The 14,692-nt window shown below is 34.9% G+C and overlaps 1 protein-coding gene across 4 annotated transcripts in view; it reads left to right on the top strand.

The window, feature by feature from the left end:
• Positions 1-14,692, top strand: part of HUWE1 (HECT, UBA and WWE domain containing E3 ubiquitin protein ligase 1) — a 286,413-nt gene that overhangs the window by 64,335 nt on the left and 207,386 nt on the right. For 3 of the 4 annotated variants that reach the window (XM_083117661.1, XM_083117659.1, XM_083117660.1), the window contains exons 10-12: positions 2,546-2,677; positions 4,927-5,541; positions 12,075-12,344. In XM_083117661.1, the coding sequence (XP_082973787.1) occupies positions 2,546-2,677; positions 4,927-5,541; positions 12,075-12,344 (1,017 nt within the window). The remainder of the gene's footprint in view (positions 1-2,545; positions 2,678-4,926; positions 5,542-12,074; positions 12,345-14,692) is intronic. The other variant, XM_083117662.1, reaches the window with a different exon arrangement.

The raw sequence follows: 14,692 nt of genomic DNA, 5'->3' as shown, positions 1-14,692 counted from the left end.
AAGGTGGTAGGTGCATTTTCCTACCATTTTTGTCACAAAATGAATAAAATATAACTGCAATATGTGAAATAAACTTAACATGAAATTTAGAGTTTATTTACTGACACAACACTTTCTGAAATCTGGAGGGTTCTTGAATCTTTGGGATTATTGCCATCATTACATTTTCTGTTAAGTTTCTTCATTAATGTGAAATAATACATTGCTATCATAAAGTCATCTGCAACAGCTAAAACTGAAAACTTGTAAATATTTTGAGATATCTTTATCTTATCTCTTTATTCAAGAGGTCAATGTGAAAATATTAGTTTCAAGTAGCAAATTCATTCACAGTGGATTCAAATTTCAAGAATCTTGTGTTTAAGTAATCAAAGAAAAGAAACAACACTTACAGAGCCCATGATCTCTAGTATGAAACACACATTCATAACAGTGGTATGAATGATAATTGTATGCAACAGTTTCCCAGTCTATGTAATCAAAATTGGAAAGTATTTACACACATGCCCTTAGATTAAAATGCCATTGTGAGGAGGTTGAATTAAAAATTTGAACCAATATGTTAAGGTACATATCAGAAAGCACACTGTTATGAGTTCTTGCAATGTAGAGTTGAAATTGAAATATTTCAGTGCTTGTGAATTGAAAGAAACTAGATATTGAAATCTTTCCCTTGGGAAATCAAGAATTACTGCTTGAATTTTATGAGTAAATGGTTTGTGTATTTTTTTGGAAATGGCGTTCTTGAGACAAAGGATATCTTTGATTTTGTGCCCAGTATGTAAGCTGTATCCCAATGTTTTTCTGGTGAAAACATCTGTGGACAGAGGCAGTAGATTGATAATATCTGCTAAATGCATTGCCATGTAAATAGCCGTCTGGGTAGAATTGTGCTGGTGCCACATATGGGAAAAGCAAAGTGAGAGTGGAACAGAAGTTGCTGGTTCCCGCGTACTCTGTAACAATGCCAACCAGGCTGTGTTGCCTAGTTCCTGCATCAGACTGACCTCTCTCCAAGGCACTTTCAAGTCACATTCGACACAGAGCTGGTGGTCATGCGAATTGAAACTTCGTTACAGGCTCCAGAAATGCAGTCCTGTATCTACATGGACTGCTCTCAAACCACCGAACACATGTGGTTGTGCTCAGATGTGGCAACAGTGCGATCTTCTGCCATCCACCTAATTTCATGGCCCTGCATGTAGGAAGCAGTTGTCAAGTTTGGTGTTTTATGCTGTTAGTATGGATGAACTTTGAAACTTTGGTTTTTAGTTAGGTAATGGTTATTGTTGACACAAGGTAAGGGCTATGTATAATAGGGCTGAGTTGAAACCAGAGAGATTCATCATTTGTATTGGGGATGATTCAATACCAATATGAGATTGACCAGTACCAGTGGTGTCTGTATCAGAAAGCATGTCCAAATTGGACTACTGGTACTGGCTGATACTTTTCCTGGAGTCCACAAAATGCCATATGACACTTTCTAATAGTCTTAAAGAACATAGAAATCATGAAAAATTCTTCATTTCATTTATTTTGCACCATTTTCATGTGAAAATGTAATTTTGTGAGTAAATGAAATATTTTAATATTCTTAAGGTACTCACGTTTTCCAAGAAGCCGTTTTACATTATTTTCTATTAATTTCGGTAGCTACTGCCACCATCCTCTCATTTGTAAACATATGATGGTAAATGAAATGGCGTAGGTTCAATGGAATTCTTATGTATTAAAATTTATCAATTTTCTGAAGAACTTTACATTTCATAATTGGGAGAAGAGAGAGAGAATACTAGATAAATATGGAGAAACTAGTACTAATTTATCCCCGAAACTGTTTTCTTCTTCTTTGTTCTATTAATTTCAGTGGCCACTTCCACCATCCTAGTTAGCAACAGTTTCTCTGTATTTAACTTTACATTGTTACAATGTTTGAGCATCAGTATTGGTGATAACCAGTAAGAGTTATGAACATAAGTATCATTGTTCATTCATATTGGTATCAGCTCGGTCCTAATTTATATTTCATCTGGGTGCATTCCACCATGAGGATATTATGGGGTTAGGGGTTTTCTCCAGTTATGTATGGGTGGAGATTCATCTAAGCCCGGAGATTCATCTAAGCCCCACGATGGGTTTAGTTTGCAGCAAATAATAAGAATCCATGTGAGAACAATGCTCAGTATCTCCCGTGCCAGTTTTGCCTCAATCGCCGAGCTGTTCATATCACATACAGTGAGAAAATCAGCAGTATTGCAGCGGAACTATATAATACGTGCACGTTTGAGTCTATGAATGCAAAAAGTTGCTGCCAACTTAACCTGTCGTAGGGTTTAGGTGCATATGAAGAGAGATTTTCCCCCTGTTCTCTGTATGAATTACGGTGTGCTGAGTTAAATCTCTTATTCTTTTAGTGAAGTGGATGCATTTAGAAATACATGTTCAAGCAAAAGAAAGAAAAATCATTTCATATTATAGGCATGTTACGTGTGTGGGATTGTCTGTAAAAATAATAAGAATTAATATGAATTCTTTTTTCCAGTTTGTAACTAGAGCTGTGAGAGTTATTGACCTTATAACAAACATGGATCTGCAAGCATTCCAGACATTTGGAGGATTAATAAGTTTCATTAATAGGTTAGAGGTATGTGACTCCTACATAAGAAGGATTGAGGTATGTGACATTATAAATATTACTCCTTTTAAATGATTGACTACGAATGCTTTGACCGAAGAAAAAGGGATTTTTAATTTTTCATTTTTAATCCTTCAATAGGAAGAACCTCGATTATATGTTTCTTCAAAGACCTGTGTCTAAAAAAATAAAAATGCTGAAAAATGTAAATTTTGGAAAGATACTAAGTTTGCTTTATCATAACTGGGAAGGTGGTATGTTATCCAGGAACATAAAATCGAGGTTTCATTGTTTTTTTGTTTTAATTTTTTTTTTGTAAACTACCAAAAGAAGGTTGAACTTTTATTACAGTTGGCTGCAAACATTGTAGGTAAATTTGACTTTCACGATTTGCGTTCACTTTTCTTACACACCATCTTTATAAGGAATGGAATCGTACTTCAGATGCTGAGGTAGAAGTTTTTTTTTTTTTTTGTTTTCTTGATTTTTTGTCTCAACTTTTGGACCTTGCATTGGATAAAACAAAGTGAATTAACATGGTGCTGGAAAATTTGCCTGCTATTATCTTTGTGGGCAACTGTACATAAAAATGAAAAATACCCTAATTGTTGTTATTAAACCAGATTTGCAAGATTGTATACTTCGTTATCTAGCATATGTACCAAAGTTACATCATTAATATTATTATTGGAGCCCATGTATTTCCAGTTCATAATGAGACCAGTTGCATTATGTGAAGCACTGAGGTATTTGTAGGTGTAACTTAATGAAGTATTTAGTAGTTTCTGAAAGAATAAAATTGACAAAAAAGTAAATAAATAATTGCTAGAAGGGCCAGTGTCCACTTTAAGAGATGCATCTTTTAAAGGTTGTCATTAATTTTTTACTCACCTATGATCTCTTGGATTTGTAACCAGGACATCTGTGGTGCTCCAGTATAGAGTGGTAAGATTGCAAAGGTGCATCAGTTTTTAAACTCATTTAGTGGTGAGTGGAATTTAGAAGCAGACACATTGTAATTCTGCTGATAAAGCTAACATGAATCGCTCCTAAAGCTTTTTCAAATTTCACAATATTGTTTTGCCTGGAATTGCATATTTGGTTAAACAAATCTTTTACAGACACCTTTGTACCAATGTAACTCCCTCAAGTGCCTTTCATTGTACCATATTGTATAGGAGATTGCTCAGAACTCTGAATTAAATTTATTTCTTCTTTGTAAATTTTTCATCATATTATTTTCCTTTCTCCGTTATGAATATCACATGTATATAAGTACAAAGTGAATGTTCACACACACACACTGTTTCATTTTGGAGTCTGAAATCCTTACATTGCTACATATGTTCAGTTTCAGATCTCATTATGAATTTCACATCTTTTACAAGAAGTCAGTTTTTCATTGCATACCAGGTTTTGTTAAGTTATTGCTTTATCTGCAGCTTTTACCATCTGTGAAATGAAAGCTTTCATCCAAAACTAGGTCTTAAAATACAATTTACCAATAGAAATGTGACGTACATTGAATTTAAGTACCTGCACGATAAACCAACAACCTGACCTTTAGTAGTCAGTCAGCGTTGGCTATCTTGAATAAACCTGTGTTCCAATGTGACCATCAGTGCTTCACTAATGTTACCAAGCTAAAATTGTGTAGCTCCAGATTGTGGAAAACTTATAGACTTGAAATGTATTGAATATAATTTTATTTGACACCTAGTGTGCCTTTTTAATCATTCAAGGTGGTGTAAATATTCAACATTTATTTTGATATATAAAACAAAGCTTAAGTAATCTATACACATGTTTTGAAAATATCAGGTACCTAGTTGGTATTTATTATTTTGGAAATCTCTATTATTATTATTGCTGCAGAGGATTAAACTGTGAGTAGAGCTGTTAACTGAAGATAGGTCCCGAGACAATTTTTTTTTTTTAACCTTATCATTTTTTTGAAAAATTACAACATACAATGTTCATTGGGTGCCTGCAAATTAATTTGGGTGTACATTAATGAAAGTTCCAAGATTTTTGTTTTTGAATAATTAAACGATACCCAAAAGAAAAGAATATATTTATCCAAATATTCTTACTGTGGCAGTTTCTTACATGTTTTTGTGAACATTTTGAAATATCAAATTTGTAAGGTATATTTTGATTTATATGAAGATTGTAAGTGTCAAATTTTATTTGTAATGCTACTACATTTGTCTATATTTAACGAAGTCATACTGCTCATGATGAATGTTGTATGTTGTAACTGGCAATAACGTTACTGTATATTTCAGATGGAGGTGAATGTGTGTCGAAAGGAGCAACCCTTTGAAATAGTACCTTCTACAGTACAGTCCCAAGAGAATATTGAGGCTACGCAAGAAGATCCTCTAGAACAAAGTTCCTTAGTCAGTGCTCAGGGTGATACTGTCATGTCAAGTAGCAACCAAGCAAGTCCTTCAGGTGTTACTGAAGCAGTTAATAGTGAATCAAGTGTTGAACCAAGAACTTTCGATGTGGAAATGACAGATACTTCTAGTGCAAGGATTTCTGAAGTTAGTGATGTTCGTTCTTCCACATCAAGGGATGTTCCTGTAGATAGTTGTGCATCGAAGTCAGGAAAAATGTGTTTGCCTCAAAGAGCAGCCTTGTTAAAATCAATGCTCAACTTTCTGAAAAAGGCCATTCAGGACCCATCCTTTACCGACAGTGTCAGGCATGTGATGGACGGAACATTACCATCATCGTTAAAACATATTATTAGTAATGCAGAGTATTATGGACCATCGTTATTTTTATTAGCAACAGATGTTGTAACTGTATATGTTTTCCATGAGCCTTCGTTTTTGTCATCTTTGCAGGATAATGGCCTAACAGATGTAGTCCTTCATGCACTCCTTGTGAAAGATGTAAGTAATATCATTTATTTTTTACATACAATTTAAATTTTCATATTGTGAAATTAAATTTTGTTGTGTTGAATCACAGTGCCACCCTCTTAATGTGATTTTACAAGAAAATGTACATTGCAGAGAAAATTCTCACACTGAACACTTACGCAGATATACAATTTGTAAAATTTAAATCATACAGTTGTAATACTCCACTGTTAATGACAACAACGATGATATTTTCCCGTAAATATTTTCCTTCCAAATGACTTATCACCAGGATCTAGTATTTTTCTTACATTTAATCACACTCTGAATGTGAGAGTACATTATATATTTGTATATTTTTAAATTTAGCTTTCTTCATTTATAAAACAGGCAATTTTAGGTAAATTAGTAGCCGTCATGTTTATTTTTATTAAGTGGTTTATGTTTGGGAACACATTTAAAGTGATTTGTATATGTTAATTGCATCTATTACAGTAATGCCGTATTTAATCATGTGTAATGTGCACTTTTTTCCAAAATTTTTGCCCTCAAAAACTGTGGTGCGTATTATGCACGGAATAATTTGGACAGCCAACATAAAACTGTACAGGGTCATTCCATGATTTTGTGATACTTGCATTGATCTTTACTGAACCCTATCATGTTATATATATCATTGTAAAGCTTGAATTCTGTAGTTTCTCAATATGGCAACAGTATTCCATTCAAGATGGTGACACTAATGTGCAATGTGGTTGAAATAAGCTCATCATAAAATGAAGAAAAGTTCTGATTTCTATTGTATTTTGGATGAAAGAAAAGAAAAGGAAAAAGGAAATAATAATTAAAATGTATACTGGCCAAATAATATGACACATATGGAGTGTGTAAATGCCTTAATGCAAGGAATCTTGTGCAGCTTACTGCTAGTTTGAGGGTCCTGAATATGCCTCCTATAAATGTCACATTAGTCATGGAAAAAGGATATATATGGAAATTTTTTTAGAAAAATTAGAGGAAATGAGCAAAACCACGTATAAAATTTAAAGGTCATGTCCCACAATTTTTCACTTTGTAATGTAATGTTCTGCAACACCAAGAAAAGCAGTGCCATTCTGGCGGAATTTGCGCATGCATCTCTTGTCGCATGAGATGCGTATCAGTGGTATTTGTTGGGTAAGAAATAACAAAGAAACTTCCTGAGAACTGCAAATCCATAACATAATTTTGATCTCGCTTTCTGCTATTACTGAATAAATAATAAGATTGTTAAAGAGTGAAAGCTTTGGGATGCTAAACACAGTGGAGTGAGAGGGGGGAGGTGGCATGCGTTGATGTCTTATTATTTAAACAAGAGGATATCCTCCTCTTGGTCCACATAGCAACAGGTGATCCAACGAATAGGTGTGATCTCCTTTGCTCTTGATCGACATAACAACAGCTTTATGACCTACAACTAAGAAAGCCATTTCTTGAACCTGGATTGTACTGCCCATTATGCACAAGATATAATTGTTTGTCACTTTTCCCTATGAAAAACCAGGGTGCGCATTATACATGCACGTGCATTATACACGCGTAAATATGGTAAGTTTGTTTTGGTGTGTCTTTTTGTTTCTACATAAGTTCTAGGATTTGAAGGACATTTTCTGTATATATATTTTTTTTTTGGCAAATTTTTATTTTATGATTTTTTTATTGAAGTATTTTGTTGCCATGCTGGAAATGTTAACCATACTAGTTTTGTACTGTTGCCCTTATAGTTCGATTTGTTTTATTCAATTATGAAATTGATTCCTAATTCTATTAGAATATTCCACATAGTGCACCTTACATCACTTAATGCATGTAATTCTTCTTTCTTTTTGGCTCACCATTAGATCCTCAAAATGAATAATCTGATCTTGGTGATTTCCCTTAATCACATAATTCATCACAAGAAGCAAATAATTTCAACACTATTGCCTGGAATTAAATGCTCTTAATACCTCACTTTCCAAAATTTCCCAATGTCTGTCATTCATAAGCATTAATTGAAGTACTCCTTACATGTCCTCCATAATTTCCAACAATCTGTCAAACATTTATCACATTTGAGACAATGCTAACATATTCCATGTAAAACGTTTTGTGTTCCACTGAAAACTAAACTAAATCTAAACTCCATGGTGTAACATCCCTCTAAGGGCCAAGGCCTGCCAAGCATCTTTTCCATTGTGTGACACATGGTCACTGCATAGAGTGCCAAAGTGGCTTTCAAGACCATAGCCTGCTCCTGCTGCTTTTCAAGTAGCTCCCAAATTGTCCGCATGATTCTGGGTCAACACTGAAATTTTGTAGGCTCCCACTGAGAATTGAACCCGGGACCACTTGCATAGTGGCCACGGTGGCTCAGTCGGTAACGCGTCTGACTACCATGCTAAAGTCCCGGGTTCGATCCCCAGCCGGTTCAAATCCGGGAACTTTTCTAACGATGGAAGCGGCCCCGGCGCCCACCCAGCGTCGAATAACATGGGTACCTGGGGGAAACCCTGGGGGGGTAAAGGCAGTCAGGGGCGTGATGCTGATCACATCACCCCCACTCACGAGACCGGATCAAGAAAGTGTGGGGCGTTACCCCCACACCCCCTATATGCCTTCATGGTGTAGTGCTATGCACAGGGGAGCACTTTACTTTTTTTACTTTTTTTACCACTTGCATTAATGGTGAGAATTCTATTTGGCTATGTGGGAGCCCTTGTGGTCCACTCTACCATGGAATTTATTTTATAGATACCTATAGGGTAGGAGGTATAACACTGTTTTCTTCCTAGCATAACTGCAGTTGGGGTAGGAGTGACTATGAAAACCAACTAGGTTGGCAAAATGGTCATCATCATTACCCAAGCTTACTGCACCCCTGCTTGTAGGTTCAAATTCCTGTACACTGCATGCTATGACTGTTCCCTTGCTGCCACCCTTTACTCAAAACAATATATTGCATGGAAGGGTATATGTATATATGTACTAGCATCATATGACTGCAATTAGCATGCCATTTCTCCAAAACTGTTGTATGTGTCTGCTCATTTATACACATATGAAGGTGTGGCTTACTCACAGCACATTATGGGTATTACATGTTTGCCAAAAGCATTTTGATATGAATTTTAAACCATGGCAATTTCAAATGCACAGTGTTTTTTTAAAAATAATCTTAGAATGAGAACGATTTGCCATAGTTGAAGGGGTTTTGTTTTGAATGGAATTGCTAGAGCTTTCAAAGGGAGTACAGTGTGTTCACAAAGGGGGCATAAACCCTTTTATTTTTGACATACTGATGGTTATGGTTGAATGCTTGATATTCACATATACCCAGTGTGGTATTTAAGAAATTTTGAGTGGGGGGGATTCTACTGACTGTTTAGTAACAGCTTAAGATAATGATTTAATTCCACCTAATATACCCATTCTTTCTCTCTCCCCCCCACGTACATATAAGGGTGTGTCTTTGCTCCCGCTAGAGGGGCTGCATGTGTCTGCCTCGACAATTTTAAATGGGAAATGACTTCAGACCACACTTAAGTTTTGTCACTCATCAAAAAAGAAAGCTTTGAACAAAACATGTTCTTAATAATTTGCTGAAAAATTGCAAATTTAATTTTGTATCTTGACAGAAAAAATATCAAGTCCACTTTACGATCAGAACAGCTTATCAGGACTGGGCCTACACAGGGTGGCCACTCTAGGACCATGATAAAATTAAAGTATAATTCCTGGTTTTCAAGGTGAACTTTCCAAAAATTCAAGGATACAAGCAGGTGCTTTATCTATTTCAATCTTTCGTATTACCCTCTTACACCTTACACACAAACACACACACACATATATTAACAATATAAAGGGGGTGTGCGATTCCAGGGTATCCAAAAATTCTAATTCTAATTCAAATAAATTGAATGGTATATATATTTCATTTAATGTGCGGAGTTTACATTTGCCATTTCGCGTACTTAGACTTGAAATACATCTACAAACGCAAGTCACAAATGTTACGGAATGCTAGTAATATACGAAAAATGTTTAATTGTACATGTATTTCAAATTTTCATAATGAACTTCAAGATATCTGATTTTGTAATACTCTTCCATATGTCAAATAGATTATTCTACAAAGGACACTAACAAAGAAAACAGATTGATAGAATTCTGTTTTGCTTTCCATGCAGCTTTCTTTTCCTTTTCCTTCGTGGATAAAAATAATAGCTGAACTGTGAAAAATGTGTCTCAGGGAATTAAAAAATATGTATAAATTGAATGAGATTCTTTAAAAACATGATTTTTTTTTTTTTTTTTAAGAAATACAAATATCATAGATCCATTGAACATTAATCTCTCATTCTCGGAGCTAAATATGCTCAGGTAACTATCTAGTACATAATGATTATTCTACAATTCACATATTGTCTCTCCTGATTCCTGAATATTCTTCACTTATCACAAATGTATGAAACATGAAACACAAAGTCCAACGCCATATTTGATATGTCCAATACGAACACTACTGGTGCACAACTAGTATACTTAAAGTGGACTTGAATCACCAATGACCAGCATACTGCATGTCTTTCAAATCTTTGTGTTGTAATGGGTGGCCAAGCTCCCTTATGTGGAAAACAAAATGATGTCGTATAGTATAGAGTGATTTCCTATCTAAATTCCAGCTGGGAATTTTTGCCTCTGATATTTATATAGCATATGGAAAAAATGGGCAACAGTCTTTGTAAATTTGTTTCAATGTAAGTTGAATCTTGTTATACTTTTGCCTTCACATATGTAAAAATGAATGATGAAAGGTGTTCAAGCATGGAGGCTTTGTAACTGAATCTTATAGGTTTACCCTTAATAAATTGCAGGAATGTTTCCCATAATACATGATCATAGACTCAACAAAGTTTGTTTACAGAACAGGCACAAAATATTCAATGAATTAATTATCTATTATTATTATTATTATTATTATTACAATTAAGTCTAAAATAAAATAAGAAATATAAATTGTAAGCAATAGAAATAAATAAACCATTCAAAAGATGACAAACACCTTTAGAATTTAAATTTCTTAATTTACATGCAATAATAATTGAATAAATGAAGCAATTGTTGAAAAGCCTATTGCTATTGTATCCACATAGAATTACCGTATGGTAACACCACAGTTACGAGTAAAAATCGAACAAATGATGCAATATCTGGTACAGAAACTTTATATATGTCTCATTGCATATTTTTACTAAATGTTGAGAGCATTCAGAACACCACAATGAAAGACAATAAGATAACACCATATTTACTTTCCAGCATATGACATTTTGAATAACATAATCGAAGGGCAAAACAAATACATTCCCTCACAACAATGACATTACCTGGAATGAAACTAACTCACAAACACAAGCTTTATGCATCCTTGAGCGACTCCTGGCACTAGCTCCACCTACATGCTCAATGTAGACAAGCCTGTACGTTGAAAGTGTCTGAAGGAATGTTCAGCTAAAAAACACTTGTTAGAAATTACACTAAAACCTTTCCACCTCTGTTGCTTGTTTAATTTAATTGGAACCTTTTAATTTCAACTGCACACAGCATTTATTTTCTGATTTCTTGGGATTATTAGATTCCAACAACCAACACGGTTGTTTTTGTGTGTTACATATTTGTACTACAAGTAAAATGCTAAGAGTACAAACTTTAACATTTGTTCTCCACTATACTTTGTGTTCTGTTGTTGGCTATGTTCTTCTGTATCTGCTGCCACATCACAAACATTGGATAGTTGTACCCAATTTTTAATAATTCTGTATGCCATTTTTTTTTTTTGTGAGAATCACTTGTTGATCACGAGGTAGGAGGAGGTTTGTGTGTTAGATGCAATGTAATAGCAAGAATAGGATTAATATTTGTTGCATATACATTTTTAGACATTGACATACAAATGTAAAGTGTTGAAAGCCAAGAAATTTATTTTGCTATTTATTCTTAAATGTAAACTTATCAAGTATTATCCAGATGGAACAGGGATAGATATTACCAACACATTTCTGAAATGTTTTGTGTGTTGTTGAAGTGGGCCATGTTTATTTGGGACCACCTATTGGTCCAGTGTCAATTTAGCATGTATTTAATTTACTGTGCATATAATGGAAACAAAGTGTTTGTGAAATTAATTCTTGTGGATGTCAGAAGAAAGAAATGGATGGTGCTTGTCCTTGCTCCCTTGAAAGATGGCAATCATACTGTAAGATACACATCTTAGGGAATAAGAACTAGCACAGTTTCTCAATGCTTGACATATTAAAGGCATGACGCTACATAAGAATCACTTACACCATCAGATTAACATAAGCTCTTAACTTTGTATGTATACAGCAAAATTGAGCAGTATGCAAGCCAAAACATTTGAAATTCTTCTCAATAATGTTGTTCATGGAGGATCAATTTTGTACTTTTCTGTGTAAGATTGTGATCATGGGAATGTAGAGTAGATTTGTAATCTTACCTTCTTTGTGTTTTGTTTTCAACAGGTACCTGCCACAAGAGAAGTTCTTGGGTCACTTCCAAATGTGTTCAGTGCATTATGTTTAAATGCGCGAGGTTTGGCGTCATTTGTCCAATGTCAGCCCTTTGAGAGATTGTTCAAAGTTCTTTTGTCTCCAGTATACTTGGCAGCTATGAGGAGAAGGAGAAGTTCAGATCCTATGGGTGATACAGCTACCAACTTGGGCAATGCCATGGATGAGCTAATGAGACATCAGCCAAGTTTGAAGTATTCTGCTACTGCAGCTATTATTAAGGTAACATTTCTTTTTCAGATTTGTCTTGCTTATTTAATGAACTTCCTTGTCTATGTATATTATTTACTAGAGTATGCCAGCTTGCTTTGATCAGCCATTTGTCTGAACCGTCAAGGCCAAATTTGGTTAAAAGCTTGTAATTGTCTTGTATTTGCATTAAAAATTCATAGTTTGTTGAAAACATTATACATATTTACACATGTAACCAATTATAATAATAATTATAACCTGCGGTGTAACAGCCCATAAGGGTTGGTGCCTACCTACTGACTGCCACCCCCTCTCTTCCACCAGTTACAGGGTGATGTGTGGTTGTAGGTTTTTTATGACTGGGTTACACTACTCATTTGTAGCTCCTAAATTTCCATATGATGGTGGGTTGCCACCGCTCCCATACATGTGCTGAAATCTCAATGAAAAGTTGTTACCCTGTCTCTGGCAGACTCAAGCCTACATTCGTCCTGGAGTCTGAGCTCAAAGCTTGCACTTTAGACTGCACGGCTGCGGTGCAGGACATATTTACACATGTATTGTATATTATGTGTCATGAAGTTAATTTTGCATTTCAATTTGATGGGCCATCTTATTTATGCACACAGAAAAAAATAAAATAGCAGACTTGAATTCAAGTAAGGCATTTTCTCATATCTAACAAATCGCACTGATGCCACATGCCATGCAGCATTTCTTCTCTTTTCTCACCAGTTGCAAATTAAGCTATCAGTTATATTGAACATTCCAGCTGCTGCACAATTCCCAACTTTGCTTTTTAACATTAGGTATCTTCTAGGTCTGATGTATCTCTATTTACTGATACTTTTCCAAAGTATGCTTTTATTATGGAGTCTGGAAAAATGCACACAGCTCTTTTGTGCCAACCTATGTGATGGAGTGGTTACCACAGCATGCATGGTACATCACCAAAGGTTCCAGGTTTGAATCCCAGCCTGGGTGTTCTTTGCGATTGTCCCTTGATCAATTTCATATCATCATCTCTCATCCTCATCATTTTGATTAACCACATGTGGCAGAAAATAAAATCCAAAATCAAATCAAAGCTCTTCTGGGGAGTGTTATTACTAGGTATGGGCCGATATGAAATTTTGTCCGATACCGATAAATTACCAATATAAAATATACCGATAACCGATATTCTACAGATCGGATATAAAATTAGAAATGGTCCTTCAAGAACCTGAAAGGTTCTTTGACCTCCTTAATAAATGTGTTTTTCAAGGTGACTGCAGTGCAAAGGAAATTGCAAATTTAGACATTTACTTTTTTAGAAAGTAGGGCATGGAGATTATCCATAAAAATTACAACAAAATGGCAGAATTTTGCACTAAATTATCAAATTTTTATTGCTATATCGGATTGGTAAAATAATTGGTAATTTTACTGATAAACCAATACACCGATATGGTTATATCAGCCGATACAGATAGAGTACCGATTAATCGGATCCATCCCTAGTTATTACCTTGAAAATAATTCAGACGTCGAAATTTTCATTTACTTTACACCAGAAGCATGTGAAAAAACTGATTTTGTGATTAAATGACCACTATTTTAATATTCCATTATAATTCTTTGAATATTTTAAAGCAAAACAATAGTAAATTGATGATGTATAATTGCAGTGGAACCCTTATTTATTAATTTTGATCAATATTTTGAACAACATTTAATTCTTACAACATTCAAGAATCAATAATAGTGTTGGTGGAAACCAGTAAGAGTATGAGAACAGGTATCAGTTTGGAATTGACAAGACGCCACTTAGTTTTTCTTGGAAAAGATTGGGGCAGAGGTTGATTTTGCTTCCTTGCTTCCTACTTTCATGTGTGGGAGGGGTTGGAAGAAACAATAAACATCATGCAGGGACACTTGCAGAAGTATACAGTGGAACCTCGGTTTTATGTTTTTGAATTCAAATTTTCCCTCATTGTACTGACTTGCACCTATCAGTCTGTGTAAAGGTTCTGTGGGTCTGTGTAAAGGTTCTGTGGATTTTAATATCTTATATCTCACTTTCCTTAAACAGACTTCTTTCATCTTTTTTCTTTTGCAAGAAGGTTAATGTGTTAAATTATTCCTCCTAGCTCTCCTGTGCTGTAGTAGAGAGTGGCATCTGGATCTTGATTCAGTCAGTAAATGAATCACTTCTTTTCTCGTTTTGCCTTCCTTTGCATACCTTTTCCATCATCTTCAATCTGCAATAAAGAGTTACAGTCAACTCTCGATTCTACGACCCCGGGTATAACGACCCTCTCGAAGTAACGACCCTTTTCCCGGGAACCGTGAAAAATTTAGAAAAATTTTGGGAAAAAAAGTTGAAAAATTGAAGG

Source organism: Lepisma saccharinum, chromosome 2 (assembly GCF_977018435.1).
Source record: "Lepisma saccharinum chromosome 2, izLepSacc3.1, whole genome shotgun sequence".
Classification (NCBI taxonomy): Eukaryota; Metazoa; Arthropoda; class Insecta; order Zygentoma; family Lepismatidae; genus Lepisma; species Lepisma saccharinum.
The sequence above is the reverse complement of the archived record's forward strand: the minus strand, read 5'-3'. Positions and strand labels throughout refer to the sequence as shown.